The 18713-nt window shown below is 39.0% G+C and overlaps 2 protein-coding genes across 11 annotated transcripts in view; both read left to right on the forward strand.

Annotated features, from left to right (window-relative positions):
- The window catches only part of LOC306870873 (nuclear receptor corepressor 1-like), a 99515-nt gene extending 83149 nt beyond the window's left edge, over nucleotides 1–16366 (forward strand). For 2 of the 10 annotated variants that reach the window (XM_079418344.1, XM_079418349.1), the window contains exons 32-48: nucleotides 253–479; nucleotides 617–941; nucleotides 1084–1314; nucleotides 2498–2695; nucleotides 4691–4840; nucleotides 7710–7853; nucleotides 7975–8116; nucleotides 8736–9226; nucleotides 10296–10409; nucleotides 10654–10796; nucleotides 10876–11117; nucleotides 11790–11930; nucleotides 12218–12336; nucleotides 12510–12563; nucleotides 12724–12924; nucleotides 13335–13508; nucleotides 13600–16366. In XM_079418344.1, coding sequence (XP_079274470.1) covers nucleotides 253–479; nucleotides 617–941; nucleotides 1084–1314; nucleotides 2498–2695; nucleotides 4691–4840; nucleotides 7710–7853; nucleotides 7975–8116; nucleotides 8736–9226; nucleotides 10296–10409; nucleotides 10654–10796; nucleotides 10876–11117; nucleotides 11790–11930; nucleotides 12218–12336; nucleotides 12510–12563; nucleotides 12724–12924; nucleotides 13335–13508; nucleotides 13600–13808 — 3305 coding nt within the window. In that variant the 3' untranslated portion in view covers nucleotides 13809–16366. The remainder of the gene's footprint in view (nucleotides 1–252; nucleotides 480–616; nucleotides 942–1083; nucleotides 1315–2497; nucleotides 2696–4690; nucleotides 4841–7709; nucleotides 7854–7974; nucleotides 8117–8735; nucleotides 9227–10295; nucleotides 10410–10653; nucleotides 10797–10875; nucleotides 11118–11789; nucleotides 11931–12217; nucleotides 12337–12509; nucleotides 12564–12723; nucleotides 12925–13334; nucleotides 13509–13599) is intronic. The other 8 variants (XM_079418347.1, XM_079418350.1, XM_079418346.1 and 5 more) reach the window with 7 other exon arrangements.
- Nucleotides 16367–17374: 1008 nt separating this feature from the next.
- Nucleotides 17375–18648, forward strand: LOC306870886 (uncharacterized protein). The gene is made up of 4 exons (XM_079418393.1): nucleotides 17375–17460; nucleotides 17557–17922; nucleotides 18027–18176; nucleotides 18484–18648. The coding sequence occupies exons 1-4, from the start codon at nucleotides 17391–17393 to the stop codon at nucleotides 18537–18539; spliced, it is 642 nt and encodes a 213-aa protein (XP_079274519.1). The 5' UTR covers nucleotides 17375–17390; the 3' UTR covers nucleotides 18540–18648.
- Nucleotides 18649–18713: the final 65 nt, after the last annotated feature.

Below are 18713 nucleotides of genomic sequence, written 5' to 3' on the forward strand. Positions count from 1 at the left end.
CTATATTGTTAAAAACTAGTTGTTTTCGACTCTATTTGATTAGTGTGTATTAGTATAAAGGATTGTGAATCACTTCAAATAATAATAGGTCCTGCTTACATGTTTGCCTTAAATGCTAAAGATTTCTGACAGCTAAAAGAGCCACATACAGGAGAAAACTATTAATACTACTTTAATTTGAATAATTACTAATTTTTCACAAAATGTATGGAATTTCTGTATCATGCTTAATCCTTCTCTTCCATGTTTCAGGAACACCAAGAGCCTCTGCTGAAGTCTATGATGAGGCCTCCAAGTACGGTAAACAGATCAAGAGGGAAAGTCCACCCATACGCTCTTTTGAGGGAGGCATCACAAAGGGTAAACCATATGAGGGGGTGAACACCATCAAGGAGATGGGCCGCTCAATTCACGAGATTCCCCGTAAGGAGACTCAAGAAAGTCGTAAAACTCCTGTTCTGGAAGGAACCATTACTCAGGTACTTGATTTGAGGTTGTTACCATTTCCCACACTGAAATGTATTTCAAATCACATTCAGATCAGTCAAATGAAAGATGCGCTTCGAGAACAGTTGGTCTTTCCATCTCCTAATGTTCTCAATGTGCATCTCTGCAGGGTATTCCTCTGAAGTACGAGAGCAGTACTGTGAACCCGTCAGCTATCAAGCACAATGTTAAATCTCTGATCACAAGCCCAGTGAAGATCTCACACTCAGCCGTTGAGTCAGCTGAGCGTGAGAGGGCCAAATATGAGGATGCGAAGGCGTCTGAACGCGTCCGGCACACCTCTGTAGTGAACTCCACATCTGTCCTGCGCTCCACACACACAGAAGCGGGAAAATCTCAGCTCAGTCCAGGCATGTATGAGGACAACAATGCCCGCAGAACCCCTACATACCCCTCCATATCCAGAGGATCACCTCTGCTGCGAGGGCAAGATGGTATGAATGCGGCATCTATTGTTTTATCTCTTAATTTTTCCCTGATAAGTTTTCTTATAACAATTAAAAACTGATCCTTAGCTTACATCTAGCCGTCAGTTGTGCCGGTCATTGTACTGATTTTTTTTTCCCCCTCAAATAGGAAATATAACATCAGGTAAACCAGCTTCTCATGAGAGGAAGAGCACACTGACTCCAACCCAGAGGGACAGTGTTCCTGCTAAGTCGCCTGTGTCTGGGGGTGAACCTCTTGCTTCTCACAGCCCGTTTGACCCCCACCATAGACCTGTGGTACCTGGAGAGGTGTACCGGACTCACCTGCCACCACACCTGGACGCCAGCCTCGCTTTTCACCACAGACACCTGGACCCAGGTAACTTAAGGCATTATGGAATCTTTCCAGGTAGCAGATTCATGAAAATCTTCTTAAAAACAAAATGGGTTTTTAGGATTAATTAAGTTAATAATAATGTAGTTCTTTAAAAAACAAACAAACAAACAAATATTTTTAAACTTTATTCTTTAGAATGAAATCACAGGTGATTATAAAAGTATTTAACATTTTGAAAACAATTGTAGTAGTAATATATATTGTCATGCTTTCTGTTGAAACAACCCAAAATTAATTAAACATCTTATCTTTTAGGATTTAAGACAAATGTGACGCTATCTTTAAGATGCTTCAAATCTTTTTAGGATGCTTCAAAACGTTTTAAGAACTTTTTTATTTTCTTTTTTTAAGAAAGTGTTAAAGAAGATAAAACTTTTTCTTTTTTTTTTTGATAAAAATTTTGACACATTTAATTGAAATAGATTATTAAAAAAGAAAAAATGTGGAACAGAGCTTAGTTCTATCCATCTTGCAGTCAATTAAAAAGGGGCAAGAGTGAACAAAATATTTGGAGAATCATTATTTTAATGGAAGAGCTAGTTGTGGCATTTCAATTAAAAATTAAGGTCCAAAAAAGTTTTAAAAAAAAACTAAAAAAAAGAAGCTTGTGGATGAATCATTGACAATAAGATCAATAAAATGTTTTTACAAAATAGCTAGGATAAATTTATATTTCTTGCTGATTTTAAAAAGTTTGTTATAGAACAGTCTGTTTTAAGTTTCTTTACAGAACATTGTCTTTTTTTAACTATATTAGAACAGAAAGAAAACGGTAGCTGTTTAAAAATCTGATCCGTTGATACGTTACTTAATTGGGCCCAGAGGACACGAGTTGTGATTACGCTTTGCAGAGGAATGGAAAATTAGTGAATTATGAGTTAGTTCTGTTCTGAAACCATGCTTCCTACAAACAGGCATGCAGGGAAACAGTTTTCATGCGTCACACACAAAATTAATTGATTGTTCTGAGTAATGGTTCTCTCTTAAAAGCACTATTCCTATCTCATTAGTAAACATCATGTTTTGGTTTTTCAACCTGCTCTCATGCATTAGATAATAGCATTTACTGCTCAACTCTCCACTACTGTGGCAAATCCGCACCATTGACGTCAAGACACGTCAAGTCTTTTCACCTCTCATCCTTGTTGTCCTCTTTTCTTCTCAGCAGCGTACATGTTCCCTCGGCAACCGTCGCCGACCGGTTACCCCAATACGTACCAGCTGTACACCATGGAAAACACTCGGCAAACCATTCTGAACGATTACATCACCTCGCAACAGATGCATGGCATACGAGGTGATGTCACGAGGGGACTGTCACCACGGGAACCATCCATTGCCATCCCATACCCACCAGCTAGAGGTAAGGGCTGTGTGTGTGTGTGTGTGTGTGTGTGTGTGTGTGTGTGTGTGTGTGTGTGTGTGTGTGTGTGTGTGTGTGTGTGTGTGTGTGTGTGTGTGTGTGTGTGTGTGAAAGTGAACGAAAGTATCGAAGGAAGAATGTAGTCTATAGACATTGTGGTTGTGTGAACTAGTGGCAACCTTTTCCAGACCATCAGAAGCAAATGACCCTCAAGCCAATTCTAATTGGACGTGAAATTTGAGTTGAAAACAACTGTTAAATTCAGGGCAGGGGCTGTTCCCTAGATGTCCACTAGAACTATCTGTTAAGATGCCCACTTTTTATTTTTTTTCTAGTTATGTATGTTCACTAACATCGACAGGAACAAGGTCAACTGTTAAAAGTTGACCTGGATTTAAAAAAAAAAAAAAAAAAGATTCATAGTAGGAGTGGGTGATATGGCAAAAAATATAAGTTCACGATTTTATCACGATTCTTTGTCATGGTTTTACTATTTTGTCTGAGCAGTGCAGCCAATATAATTTCCCTGTTATGAAGAAAAAGCCTTTCAAGATAACAAAATATAAAAAGAATGGTGGATATTTAGGCCAAAGTGGGCGACGATAAAAATCTTTGTCATTATTTTATCTTTGTTATTAAAAATAAGAACAAAGATACACATTACAAATACACATAATATACAAATAAAACAAACAGTGCTTTATTTTCAGGTACAATAGGGATATTCAGCAGGAGCATTCAAGAAATTGAATGAACAAATATAAAAATAAAAAACTATATAGATTGATTCCTATTAAAGCAACTGTATCATTTTTTTTCTCTTGGCATTTTGTTGTTTTAACATTAAAGAATAAAAATTGTCATCTGTCTGTCAATTCTGTCGTAGTGTTTTATTTTTATACCATCATTTACTCACTCAAAATTAGTTTTAAACCTGAATGAGTTTCTTTCTTCTGCTGAACATAAATGCTATTTTGAAGAACGTGGAAAACCAAACAGTTGCCGGTCCACAGTGACTACCATAGTATTTTTTTCCTGCTATCAAATTCAATGTGGACCAGTAACTGTTTGGTTACCACGTTCTTCAAAATATCTTCTTTTGTGTTCAGCACAAGAGAAAAATTAATACAGGTTTGGGACAACGTGAGTGAGTAAATTATGACAGAAATTAAATTTTAGGGTGAACTATCCATTTAATGACAGTCGGCAACATGTTTAGTACTTTCTCTTTAAGACCTGCGCGCATCTAATATACAGTCACGAATGCGTTTTTCTCTCAACTGTTTAATTTCATTTTAGAAATAACCAACTCAGTCTATATGTAAACCTTGTGTAACTTAGTTGAGTAATCAGGCGCTGTTAGACAGGCTTTTTAGTTTGCGCGCTTCCGATCAGACTAGCACGTGAATGAAACCTTTAACCGGCAAAGCTTTAAAACACACACAAATAATGTACTTTTGTGATTGCGAATAAGTGCAGTGTCCCGTGAGAGTAACTCTACCGCTGAGTTAACACTGATGTGAATGCATGTCGCGTACAGTATATAGAGACGAAGGCGCCAGAACTGCAACTGACAGAATGTGCGCTGTGGCACGATACTACGATATTCCTTCAAAAGCAGATCGTGGAGACATTTTTATCAAAAATCATATCGCACACCCCTAAGTCATAGTAATACTGCAGTTTCGATCTGAAGGAGTTTGACCTCAGACCTTTAGCAGGTCCTGCTGTCTACAGCTCCAATCCACACTGCTTCATATTTCTAGTTCTAATTTGCTTTGCTTAGTGGAAACCAGCTTTCAGCCCTGTTATATTATTTTTTATAATTGAACGCTTGATGAGATAGTTAATGAACTACAAATTTTTAAATTCTTTTCCTAGTCTGTTAGCCATTAGATGTTTCTAGAAGATCAGTCGAGGGTGTTGGCTCTTTAAAGTTGAAGCTGATTGGTTGTGGATGCTCACCCTCTGGCCCTTTGCTTCTGTCTGTAAAAGGAATAATTGATCTAGCCCAGATGCCACCTACCATCCTGTTACCTCACCCTGGGGGGACAGGTTCCCCCTCCTTGGACCGCATCACCTACATCCCTGGATCTCAGACCCCTTTCCCTCATAGGGCATTCAACCCTGCCTCCATATCTCCAGGTGAGGATCCCACCCCTCCTCTCCTATCCAACACCTGAACTTCCCCTTCCAGTCCTGGTGGTGGTGCTTTATAAACTCGCCCTTCGCTGCTGCTCTGAGATCAGTTTTGCTGTTTTTATCGAGGCTCTTTCTTCCACCTAAAACTAACTACAGCTGTTTTCTGCACCGCTATAGTGGAAATGCGCTGCTACTAAATCTACAGCATCATGGCAAAAGGAAGTACATTTCACCTGATTTATGAACTAGTCTGATCTGATTGTGTAATGATACAAAAAACAACATGTCTTTATACTAGAGGTTTTCTTTACCCGACCCAAATCACTTCCTAGCTGAACCAGAAGTGCATAACTTGACTCGACTGATCCGGTGGACATTTTTTGAAGCTGAATGCAAAAAGCAGCAATGTCCCAAGACCAAAATCAGAGACGACAAATTAGAATCCCCACGGCATGTGTAGATTTAAAAGCAGGCCCATCATCTTGCCTTATTTGTAGATTAAATTCTTTCTCCAGTCCTTCTTCTCAACGTTTACTTAAAAGATATGTTGCCAAATAATATAGCCTTTAACACACACATGTACAGTTATGGTTCAATTTTTATTGCTTTATGTAGGCAACAGTGCATTGTTTTTCTGCAAATCCAAGTAAATAAACCATTTATTAACTTTGTTACACATCAAATGATGAGGAAATTTACATGTCAATGCACAAATCTCCAGGACATTTATTTAAAATTACCTGGGAACATAGGCTACTAATAGCACACACATCCCATGGCTAAGGCACTCATCAATGCGTTATACCCAAACCTGCTCAAGTCTCATATTTCATATCCAAATGTGACTCTGAAGACCTCGACTTTGTTCTTTGTTTTCACTGGCTACTAGCAAAATTCACAAACAATTAATTAATTTAATTAATCAATCAAGAAAATGCACAATCTGTTCAGATCAGTTTATGGACTTAGCAGGCTTCCTGCTGAAATCTGTATGTGGTGACAGACAAAGTACTGTTTTGAGGGATTAGATTGAGCATATTAACAGTTATAAAGAATGAAGAGAGTTTTCTGTCTGAGTGAGATTGTTGCTTAAGATGTATGTACATGTAGGATATTAGTCCAAATCTTAAAAGCAACTGAATTGCCAAACCCCCCATTTTCTGCAAGTACTTTCCTAGCCCTTTCTGTTGCCCTCCCTTGAGAACCTGCCTTCACCACCCGCTTATGTGTGCATCTCAAACATCATATTGGGGTGAAAGCAGACATTGACCTTGGCCTAAGTAGTGTCATATTTAAAGTTTGTCTTGGGAGTGCAGGTGGTCTGGAGGTGAGTAGACCTTGACTGTCTAAACATCTACTCAAACCGACGGGTGAATTATGACTTCATGTGAATTGCGTTCATTGTTTCATGGCTCCTGTGTCAGTGTTATACTACAACACCAGTTCTGTACTGATCTTTTTAGCATCATTCTATGTGTTGTGTGGTTTGAATCTTGTAAAGGAATGCATACAGTACATACAAATATCTGTTGTCTTTTAAGAATAATTCGAGTTTAAATTGATATTTTGCTTTGTGCCCATTTTCAACTGCTATTGTGCTGGTGCACAAACCACTTTTGTTGGCGCTTTCACCCAGTGCTGTAGTTTAGTTTTTTGTAGTGAGCATACTGTTTTTTTGTTTGTTTTTTTGCTCCCTCACCCATCCATCCCAAAGCGACACCCTATAAGCACCTAATGTGTACAGTGTGCATCTACATGTAACTGACAGCTGAATATGGTCCCTGGAACACAGGTTTTATCAGCTGGCAATTTTCAATGCTCATTTAAGAGTGTCTCACTGCAAAAAATGCTTTTCTTACTTGAAGTCAGTTGAAATGAAAGAGTTGTGCAACAGCACTGGTCATCAACAGAAACAGTGTGATTTTTATTTTTTTTTTATATATATAAAGTCAGTGCTTCGATCACAAAACAGATGGGGTGAATTTATGAATGAACGTGTGAAAGTTCTGTCACAAAGATTTTGCGCTTTTTTTAAGTGGGTATATGGAAATTCTTGACCTTTGCTAGTGGGTATACGCCGTATACCTGTGTATCACGTAGACTACACCACTGCTTTCACCACAGAAAACAAACAATTCATTTCATAATGAATAAAATTTTTAATTGGTACCAAATCTCTGAATGGAATGCATCTTTAAGGGAAGGATTATATCAGTTTTCAGTTTAGGTTTCTCCATCTGGCAAAGCTGGCATGCAACAAAACTAGATGGCTTGACTCTAACATTGAAAAACCTGATGCAGTGATGCACAGTTCACGGACGTCCCATTATATGTTGTGTTGCATGTAACACAATGATATTATTTACAAATACTGTGTCCATTGATTGGTTAGAATTTTATTTGTTGTAACCTCTGACTGTTGCGACAAAAGCAGATTGCATAAAACACAGAAAATAAGACTGTGTGAAAACACTACTGTTCTTGAAAGACTTGTAAACAAAGACAGAGGTGCAGCATGTTTGTTTGTGGGCAGGTTTTGTAGTTATATATTTTAGTTACGTCATTGTTTGTCTTTGAGAGCTTTGCAGTTCCCGCCACCCATGTGAACCAGCACCATTTCAGTGGAAAAGGGGTAATAATACATGCTAACGTGCATTAAAGAGAATGCCTTGGTTAATGGATTAATGCCTGTGTTGTTCATGTACATTTGTATATCTGTACAGTAATTACACATCACTGTTATCATGACTCTGTCTGCTATTCCTAACAGCAACACAGCTGGCCCTGTCAAAGTGCAGCAAATGTAAAGGGCTGTTTTGGTTGTAACCCCACTTTTTGTTTTTGTGTGTTTTCTCTTTTTCACTCCCCACAGGTCATCCTGCCCATCATAGTGCCACTGCAGCGATTGTGGAGAGGGAGAGAGAGAGTCAGAGAGAGAAGGAACGCGACAGGGAAAGGGAGCGAGAAAGAGATCAGAGAGAACGGGAACGTGCAGCGGTAGAATATATGCGTGGAGGTAAGGCTAATTGACACACAGAAGGAAATTACGTCTCCAGTAATGGTCTGTTCTTCTCAGTCTATAACAAACTGATGTATTCTGCCAATTTTCTCAGGATGTGTCACTGTTTATTTTGCAGGTTCTGAGCAACCTGGCCGACCAGGCAGCCGCAGTTATCTGCGTTCCACTTCACCCTCTGTGAGACCACAGGAGGGCGTCCTTCAACAGCGGCCAAGCATCTTCCAGGGCACCAACTCCAAGAGCGTCATTACACCACTCATGTGAGCAATCCACTATTTATGACAGCAGTCTAATACTTCATTAGTTTTTTATTGATGATAATTAGTTGTTTTAGCATTACTAAATGCACACATTAACTTTATTTGTATTATATTAACTTATAAACAATATTTATTTTTATCTATATTTTGTTTTTAATCTATTCATTTTTTGTGGTTTTTAAAGGGATAATTCACCCGAAAAAAAAACTTTCACCTTTCAAATTGTTCCAAACCAAAAAAACAACTTGTGAGGATAAAAAATGAAGACATTTTTAAATTGCTTGAATTATAATACCTCACTGGTATATTATAATTATAATACCTCAAGCAAGTACAGTTGACCTTCTGTTTACCATATTTCTTGATTTGTATGTATGTGTGTAAATCAATGTTTACATGTGTGAAATAAAAGCTTCAAGTTAAATCTGTTAATCATAAAGTGATCATTCCTAGTGTTGGGCGATATGCTTAATTATCATATCGTCCTATTGTCAACCTGTGAGATTGCGATACATGATATTATCGTGCTAATTAATTTAATTATTTACTTACTTAGTTTCATTGCCGGAAAGGCAATTAGTTTTGCGCAATTAAACTTCTGACTGTTTTGGTTGTCCAGGCAAATGCCCTCACAAGCAGCTGCAGCTCAAGCCAGCCGATACAGCAATGCAGCTGATGCCCTTGCCGCCCTAGTGGACGCTGCTGCCTCTGCCCCACAGATGGATGTTGCGAAAGTCAAGGAGGGCAAGCATAATAACAGTAGCTCCCGGGATGATGATGTGATGACATCACGATGGGCAGCACAGGAGTCGCAAGAGGTGGAGCGCCGTTCCATGCAGTCACCATATGGGGATGTGTCACTTCCTAGTGGGAAACCTTCCCATCCTGTGTATGCAGAGGGTGGAGGAGCTGCAGGGAGCAAAGAAAAAGCCCCACCCACCAAATCACGCATGGAGGAGGAGCTCCGCACACATGGGAAGACCACCATAACTGCTGCAAACTTTATTGATGTCATCATCACGCGCCAGATTGCCCCAGATAAGGACCCCCGTGAGAGAGGCTCACAGAGCTCTGACTCCTCCAGCAGCAGTGAGTGTCATCATATAAACGGTGTTTATTATTATTATTTATGTTGAGTAATACAAATTATGATTAGTTTATTAACCAAGGTTGCATAACTCTGTACAGTTCATGACTTCGAGTCCATAAGTTCACTACAGTTCAAAGGTTTGGAGACTCTTTAAAAGAAATAACTTATGCTCATAAAGGCGAAAAAATTTTGATCAGTAATACAGTAATATTGTGAAATATATTATATGTATTTATAGAAATCTTTTGTAACAAATGTCTTTAGTCACTTTTGATTAATTTAGTGCATCCTTGCTGAATAGAAGTATTAACTTATTTTCAGAAAGAAAAATCTTACTGAATACAAACTTTTGAATGGTGTAAATGCAACTCTGCACAGCAAACAGGAAGTCATTGCCCCAGTTTCACCATATGCTGGATTTGTGCAAGTTGGTCATAGTGCCACAAGCATCTTTTATATCTTGCTCAGAGGCAAAAAAGATGATTCAAGAAGTTAAACAACTTAAAAGACAAAGTCGAGGCATATACTTAAGGATTTACTAACAGTGGGCATTAACAGGACACCTAATAGGATGGCCAGTGCCATTGAGGACATGAGACCTAATAGTCTTAGGAAACCTCGACAGCACAACCTGTGACCCAGCTGGAGTGGAGACTAATAGCAGTCACAAACTTCTGACCTCAGATTTGACAGGGTAATTCCATTAAATTGTGTAGTTCTTACCACAGGAATGAAATTCGCTCGCTTTCCTAAGTGACCTACTGTAAAGGCTGCTAGAAGGTTGTTTCGATGCCAACTTCTGTGTAATCTTTTCTCTTTTTTTTGCCACATTGCATGGCGATGCCATGATACACGTTTAAGCTTTAAATATTCACATAGTTATTAACAGATGGATTTATTTGTAACAATGACATGTCTTCAAATTGAACAGTAAAGCATCAAAAGCCACATATGTACACATTAGCAAGTGTTTATTTGGATGCAAGTTGAAGACAGTATGCTCAAGGTGTAGATGGATCACCTTCTCTTACTAACAAACCAATTTTATTTATTTACAAGGCTGTAACATCATGTCTATATGTCGTTCAGTGTCATCCAGTCGTTATGATGCTCAGGGTGGAATTGAGGTGATCAGTCCAGCTAATTCTCCAGCCCTAAGAGAAGAGAAGAACGATGGACCTTTCCAATCTGAAAAGAGCTCAGGTGAGACTTCAAATCCCTGGTGCAACAGCCAGGAACTTGAATGTCTATTCTGTGAAGATGGGGTGAATCTTGTTAAATATTTCAGAAATACATCCAGGTTGTTTCACCAAAAAAAGGGGGGAAAAATATATTATTTTGAAAATTAATCTTAAATTAGAACCATTAAGATTTTTTCCCATTGTGACTAGAATTTCATGACACAAAAATGCTTAGCTCCTGTCTGCTCTGATCTTTTGTTGCGTAGGGCTAAGGTTTGACATTAACCGGTTCAGACAGTCAGGTGATTCAGGACCTTCTGCACCTCAACAGCCCCCCTCCTCACAAGCAGACAGTTATGGTCCTGTCCCGAAAACACACCGCATCATGACCCTCGCTGACCATATTTCAGTAAGTCACACTCATACTCTCGATGCTTTGTCACGTCACTCCTCTGTCATTGCCCTCACTTTTTCTCTTTTTCTTGCAGCATATCATTACGCAAGATTTTGCCAAGAGCCAAGATCCTCCCCCATCATCCAGCTCGCTGCCTTCCTCGTCATCCTCCTCCTCGCACTCCTCCACTTTCCAGACCTCTGGTGTGGGAGGTGTTGTAGGTCGAGTTAAACCCCCTAACCGCTATAGCCCAGAAAACCCAGCTCCTACTGCACACCACCAGAGACCACCAAGCAGAGTATCTCCCGAGAACTCCTCCGATAAACCAAGAGCCAGGTACATATGAACACAAACACACAGTGTATAAGTACACCTCCAAACATTTTGCTCAGTCTTGGTGAGCAGAGACATCTTTTAAAAAAAATTTTACAATAGCCTTGCTCTACCCCGAGCTTTTGAATGATAATGTATGTGAATATTTGTATATGGGCACACCCAACAAACAGTCTCTATTGAAAACACAATGACTGTAAAGGTTAACTTAAAAATGAGGTGCCCTTAAATGCATGCTTCTGTGATAGCTAAAGGCTCTGTAATCTTCCAAAAAATAAAAATTAAATTGTTTTGGCCAAAGTTAGATTTTTTCAATAGTTTTTGCTCATTTACAGGAATGGCATTCACAAGCCTTTATGTGAAGTAGAAGCTGAGAGCATATTAGTTAAATCGGATCATTGACATTTTAGCTGTACAATTGTGACAATACTCTCTTTTGCCCCATCTCTAAATACGACAATGTCATTGATGCATCAGTGTCTTGAAAGGCAGGCAGGTTTTGAAAAAATAAAGAGTTTATTGGCTACATCTGGCTGAAGTTATAGAATGACTAATTGCTTACAGCCTTTTTAAGTAATCTGTGAAACCTTATCTGAGAACCTTTGGTCACATACGCAAATCCTTCCAAAATGCATGAGATGCAGCAGCAGCCTCTTATCCATCTGTCTCTCGTAGGCCAGGTAGGTCTCCTGATCGAGGACGAGGACCAGAAAACTATGAGCCGATCTCTCCTCCTCAGGGTTATTCTGGGTTGGATAAACAGGAAGCCACTGTAGTGCAGGGTCAGAGACGAGAGCAGGATCTCCCTGAACAGAGGTAGAAATTCATACTTTGAAGTAGAGGCCACAATTAATTATTTTTTTTTTTAAACCGACAATCTTTTTTTTTTTTTTTAATTGTCATTTTTATGCTTTTGTTTAGAATGAAGAAGAAAAAATACTACAAAGAAAATGAAAATGTTGTAATAAAATAGTTTAAATACAACATGGACTGCCTGTATGCCTGAATCCTCTGTTGTCTGTTTATGGTCTTTGTTATTTTGGGCTACTCAAATATCCAATTCCATACGCATTGTGTGACCATAGACCTTTCTTTTGTGTCAGGACTGACTCGCGGTCACCAGGCAGCAGCAGTTACCTGCCCTCATTCTTCACCAAACTGGAAAGCACGTCTCCTATGGTTATGTCCAAAAAGCAGGAGATCTTCCGGAAAGCAGAAGTCGGTGAGTGACAACGCCAAGCCTGTTTTCTCAGAAACACATTCAAGCTCATTCAAGGAAATTTACTTCACTGCATGTCTAATATGCAGTGAAGTATACACTAATGTCTTATATTTAGACAGTTGCCACTTGATTAGCACCCAATTCTTACTCCCATTTGCTCCTTATCTCAACAGGTAATGCTCAGCCAGGCACAGAGATCTTCAATCTCCCAGCAGTAACATCGTCAAGTGAGTTTCACAACATCATCAGTATGATTAATTTCACCATAAAAAAAATAAGCACTTGCATCATTTGATGTATTTTCATTTGTTTGCGTTTATGTTATAGGTTAAACACTTAAATTGGTTTTCAGTGGTTCCAATATGTGCATATATGTTTGTTTTACAGGCAGTGTAAACCCTAGAAACCACTCGTTTAGTGATCCAGCCAGTAATCTGGGTCTGGAGGACATCATCAGGAAGGCTCTGATGGGGAACATGGAGGAGAAGCAGGAGGAGCCGCAAGCGCAGCTGGGGACAGGAAACAGCTCAGGCAGCATGAGCAGTATTTCAGACGGCCGACAGGAGGCCAGCCCATCCCCTAACACAGGTTCATACTGTATATTCACATCAATCAATCCCTAAAACAGAAAAACACATACCAATGAATTTTTAACTTTCTACAGATTGCTTTGTGGTTTGGCCACAAAAAAGAGTATTGGAACACAAATTATGATATTTTTTATGAAATCCGAGAGCTCGAGCTAGTGCATAGACAGCAATGGAACTGACACATTCAAGGCCCAAAAACAGTAAAGACATTAAAAAAAAGATCCATGTGACATCAGTGGTTCAGGTTCAGCAATCAAAATTTTATTTTTTAAATGTCACGGTTATTGTAAATGCCAAAAATATTGTGAAACATCTATTCTGAATGTTTTCATTCAAGACCAGACCAAATCTGTGTCTAGGACATAAACCTCACTGCTGACATCCTTGTTAATCTTTCTGCTTTCATAGCAGGAAAGCAGAAGCTTCAGAGCAAAGCTAGCAGCAAGAAATCGAAGTCTCCTAACCTAGGCCAGGCGTACTCTGCTGGAGAGCGGCCCTCTTCTGTGTCCTCCGTTCATTCGGAGGGCGATTACCACAGACAGGCTCCCACCTGGGCTTGGGAGGACCGGCCGTCGTCCACAGGTGAGCGACTTGTGTATTGTTAGATGAAATTGTTTTATTGGTAAAATGTTGAAAATTAAAACGATTGTTTCTCTCTTTCACCCTGCTTCAGGTTCCATGCAGTTCCCCTATAACCCCTTGACAATGCGCATGCTCAGTAGTACCCCTCCCACCTCCATGGCCTGCCCATCTCCCTCCATGCAGTCACAGCAGCAGCCACAGGGTGGTGCCTCTGGCCCTGTGGCCTCAACGCGTGCATGGGAGAGAGAGCCACCGCTACTGTCAGAGCAATACGAGACCCTCTCGGACAGTGACGACTGAGGCAGGTGATCGCCTCCCTCTCCTACACAAGCGTCCACGCCCCACTCCTGTTCACCATCGCCCTTCTTTCGCTGTCTTTATGAATCCCACTTACTGCCATTTGAGAGTGAGATTCTGCTGGGAAGGAGGACGAATGTTTGGTGCTACTTTGGTGCCCATTGGTGGTCAGAGAGAGCATTGCAGAGAGCCACTGATTTTCAGGATTAAATCCAATGTTTTTTTTTGTTTTTTGTTTTTTTTTTCTCTCTTCAAATGGGGATGAGAACTAGACAAATCCCAAGTGAATAGAGACGTGAACGTCAAAAGGATGAAGAACTTGTAAAGAGACTTGTTTGCTGAAAATTTGTTTCTGTAAAGATTATTTTGTCTTTAAAAAAGAAAAAATCAATGTCTGTAAATAGTAACATTTTGCAGTGTTTTTCCTTTAACTTGTTTTTTTCTGCATTTTAACATTGCTTTTTAAATGTATCCCAGTTGGATGGATCGGTGGGTGCAACAAGACACTGTGGAGATTTTTGTGGTCAGTCGGGTGAAGAGCATTGAGCTTCCAGCATCTGAAAGTAATGGTCTAATCGAAACTACTCCAAATGAAACGCAAAAAGGACTCCATTGTCTTTGTCCCTCCAGATGCGGACCCTGTCTGTGCAGCACTGTTGATGATCTCTGCCCTGTTACTTTAGGGAAGAAGTCACAATCATTCGTCAACTGTTATAGGAGGACAAGACATGAGCCTTTTCTGGTATAGGAGCTTGTCTGGGTCACTTCAGACATGAGATGAATGTTTCTTTTGTTTCTCTCTCTTTTTCTTTTCAAATTGGTTCTAGTCTTCAGTAGTGGCCTGTTGCAGATCTGTTCAGAGCGTTTGGTCCTGCGGTTGAATGCCTGACAGTTTGACACGTTGTTGTCTTTATTTTGTGGTTGCTAACTGTTCTTACAGGGCTTTTCTTAGAGGTTGTTCAAGGTCCGCCACCCCTCCCCAGTAACCTTTTTGCTTTTTGAAGATTAATTTGTTTTTGGCGAGAATATACTTGTAAATCCTCTTTTACTAATCATAAAGGAGCGCGTATAACATGTATGTTCTATCAACATGTGATTCTCTTAGACCACAAAACAAAAATACAAAGATAAAAAGAGGAAGTACCAAACTTGATACATCTCTGCACCATTGTTGCACTTTTTTTCCTTAGTAATTTGTACCTGTAATCTAAGTTATTCAATGTCATGCAGAGGTCTGGAACGCTTTCAGATATATTCAGGTTTCAGTCTCTTACTCCATCTGCATTTTCGATTCTTGGAAATTTGACCCTTTTTTTAACATGGATTAAGGGTATAAAATCGGTACCATTTATATTAGCTGCTGCCGAGTAGCAGCACTCGATCAGAGATCTGAATATCTCTGTCTGAAAGTGAATAAGCTCAGTTTTAATTACTCGCAGAAATAGTTCAATGTGATGAAAGCTAATGGAGGCATCTCTTGATCCGGCTTTTTCCCCATTTCATGTGCTTCTGCTTTGTTCGAATAACACCACCTTTAATATGATGGTTTTGTTTTTTTCAGAAGTCTAAAAAATGTTGAGCTCATGTTTGGATTTTTTTTTTTCCACATTCTTTTTGTTTTATTATATTTTTCAGCATCAATGTTATATTCATCCTGTTTTAACGGGATGTCAAGTGTTTACAATGGCATTGACAAAAAATGGTGAAACTTGAATCTTAAAGAAAATTAAAATTGCTCATCACGTCAGTCTATTTTACAGTCCAGCTTTGCAAGGGTGACTTAAAATTTTTTCTGGTCTGTTCTGAATCAAGACTTGAAAAAAGTAACTTGTCCCCTGATTTTGAAACCCAGTGTTTGTATCACTGTCTCAGTAGTGGATGAGAAATGTGCAGACCAATCAATAAAGTAGAACAGAGCTCCACCTGTCTGAAACATACAGCGCTGTATTTCCTTGTCTCTATTGTGTTGCTTTCCCAATCAGCTTCCAAAAAATCCAAGATACTATAAAAAATGGAATGAATTGAGAATTTTCAATTTTGGGTATACTTCCCGTTTAAGTTCCCCAGCATCACTTCTGCTTCAGAATACTGCTGCATTAGTCAGAACAGAACTGATTATTGTAGCATCAGATCATTTACTTATCATTTCTAAATAAGGTTATTGGAATTTGTAAGAATCTATAGTCTGCCCCGACTTAGATTCCACTCCGCAATATATGTTTGATCATGCTCATTTCCCAAAATGGCTTAATTATTATAAAGAAGAAAGTCAACAGTTTTGTTGTTTCTAGACCATTTGGAATCACATCCTGAGCAAAAGGTGACCGATTGTAGAATGGGAGCAGGTGTGGGACACCAAGAACCATCTCAGACAAAGGGGTGTCAGAACTTAATAACATACAGCTGTTACAAAAGGTGCAACTTCATTTACATGAAGGGTAGTAAACTAACTGTATAAAAGGTTTGAGCTTAGGATGTTCGGTGTTCATTCCGACTCCGTTGAACCCAAGGTACTACATGTGCTTCGTCACTGCTTTGCTGCAATAAACATCTTCATCTAGATCTTCGACATCCTCATCATTTTTTCTTACAAATTGTTACTGAATGTTTACATGATTTCCAACAAATAATATTCTACTTGCCACAAGTTTTTAAAGTGAAGTAGTTTTAACTGCTAAAACTAGACTATTGTCTTCTTTAAAGGGATAGTTCACCTTCAGTTGCTGGTCCCCATTGACTTGCATAGTGTTTTTTTTTTTTTTTTTTTTTTTTTTTTTTCTTTCATACTGTGGAGGTCAATGGAACCAGCAACTGAAGGTGAACTATCCCTTTAATTTGTGTAAATGCAGGCTATAGAGAATAGTTTATGGGCTGTTTAGTGGCATTAGGTTGTTGTTGTTTTTTCTTCTTCCTCTGTCTGGGGACTTTAATGTTTCCATCTTCACTGATAGTTGGAAAAATGTGTATTTTAATAGAGAATTTGACACATTATGTACTGCCTGTTTACCATGTCTCTTTAATGTAACTTTTTGCCTTTGTCCCTTGGAGTGAGTCCTTCCGGTGAGCATTAAACAGTGGTGCACAGTGCTAACAATGCCAACATTATGGGTTTGATTCCCAGGGAATGCAAGAAAAGAAGAAAAATATACTTTGAATGTAATATACTGTTACGTTTTAGATACTTGCATGTCTTTTGTTTATTGTTTATATAATTAATTGAAATATACTTGCCATGTTGCTAAAAACAGAAATTTCCACATTTAAGTAGAATTTGGTCTTTCAATGTAGATAGAATCTAACGTGTATGACTATAGCTGTTCTATGCGACAGTATCTGACTGGCCTGAGGTAAATACTGAGAAATATCAAGAGTTTTTGCTTATGCTGTTTATAGGTGTACATGCCAATAGTAGAATCTCATTGGTTAAACAAAAAAACTGTCAGGAGCAGAATTCACAGATTTACCATCATGTGTAAACTATTATTTGGTATTGCTGCTTATGCATTTGTGAACACTTGTGCGGAAATGACAGAGTTTCTCACCACAGTGCACACTTCTGTTGCAGCTTCAGTGATCAGATGAGACATGAAGCTGTTTGGTCTGTATTTCTCTGCTGTCTGGATATTGTGCTACGGCTGTCTTGTCTGTGGCAGAGGTCAGTGAATTTTCTGAATTGTTTATCAGTTGTACATTTATCTTATTGGACCCTTTAAAGTGTCAAAGTCTTGTCCTTTTCTAATCTTTCACACAGGTTACAGTGTGTGCAATGAAACAAAGCTCATTACAAGAATCAATTTAACCACAGAACTGCAGTCTGAAATCCTGCTGCCGTGCCTTTTTGAACGAGCTCTCACTGGAACAATCCTTACCATGAAATCAAGTACTGTGTGGACTCAGATTAATGAAACCATTGACTACATTTTAGAGATCAAAGTAAATGGTTATGAAAACTTCTGGAATAACAGACGCAATAGAATTAAAGCATTCCGTGATGCTGCTGCCTCTGGAAACTTCTCCATCCTGATTACAGCTGTGCAGCTGTCTGATCTGGGTCTCTACCGCTGTGAACTCTTCAGAGACCTCAACTGTTCTCTGGGCTATCAAGAGATAGAAATCAGTGAGTAGTTGAATTATAACTCTTTACAAGGACATTAATGGACTATCGATGTATATAAACCTGATATTGTGATATGAAGTGGATGAATTTATGATCTTGATCAGGTCTGGCCGCTGTTGAATTTTCACTGACCAATAACTGGCAGCTCATGGTTGCAGGAGGAGGAGGAGGATTTCTGCTTCTCTGTCTGATCACTGCGTGTGTTTACTGTACACGGACAAAGCGTGAGTCTGATAAGACTGCTATGAGACCTGGTGAGTAAATTGTATTCATATTATACAACAAACCATAACATGTTAGATAATTCATACAACACGCATACTATTACAATACAACAAATGAAGGAAAAGTTACATGCTGTGAAGACATTATAAACAAATCAAGTAAAAGACCCGATGTGTGATGACAATATGATTCTGGGTCAGGCTGATTTAATTCAAGTCACTCTGGAATAGTCTTCAATGCAAAACTGCTCTAGAATGCAGAGATGTGTTTAAATCTAGAGAACATATTGTACAAAGCTTCATATCATTAACATTTTCTCTTAACATCGTCTTTCAGGTCCAGCAGTTGATGCGATGAGCTACACAACAGTTGTCTATGAGGGACTGCCATGAAAGCAAGGGTGCATTTATATTATAATTAAATACATTGATACAGTAGCCTTTCGTTTATATACTGTGTGTAAAATGCATTGTATAACAAATAAACTCAGCTGACACTTTGAGACGTACCTTTATAACATGGCTGTGTGGGTGGGCAGGCTACATTTCACAACACGTTTCTAATTT

This window comes from Barbus barbus (assembly GCF_936440315.1).
Source record: "Barbus barbus genome assembly, chromosome: 6".
Lineage (NCBI taxonomy): Eukaryota > Metazoa > Chordata > Actinopteri > Cypriniformes > Cyprinidae > Barbus > Barbus barbus.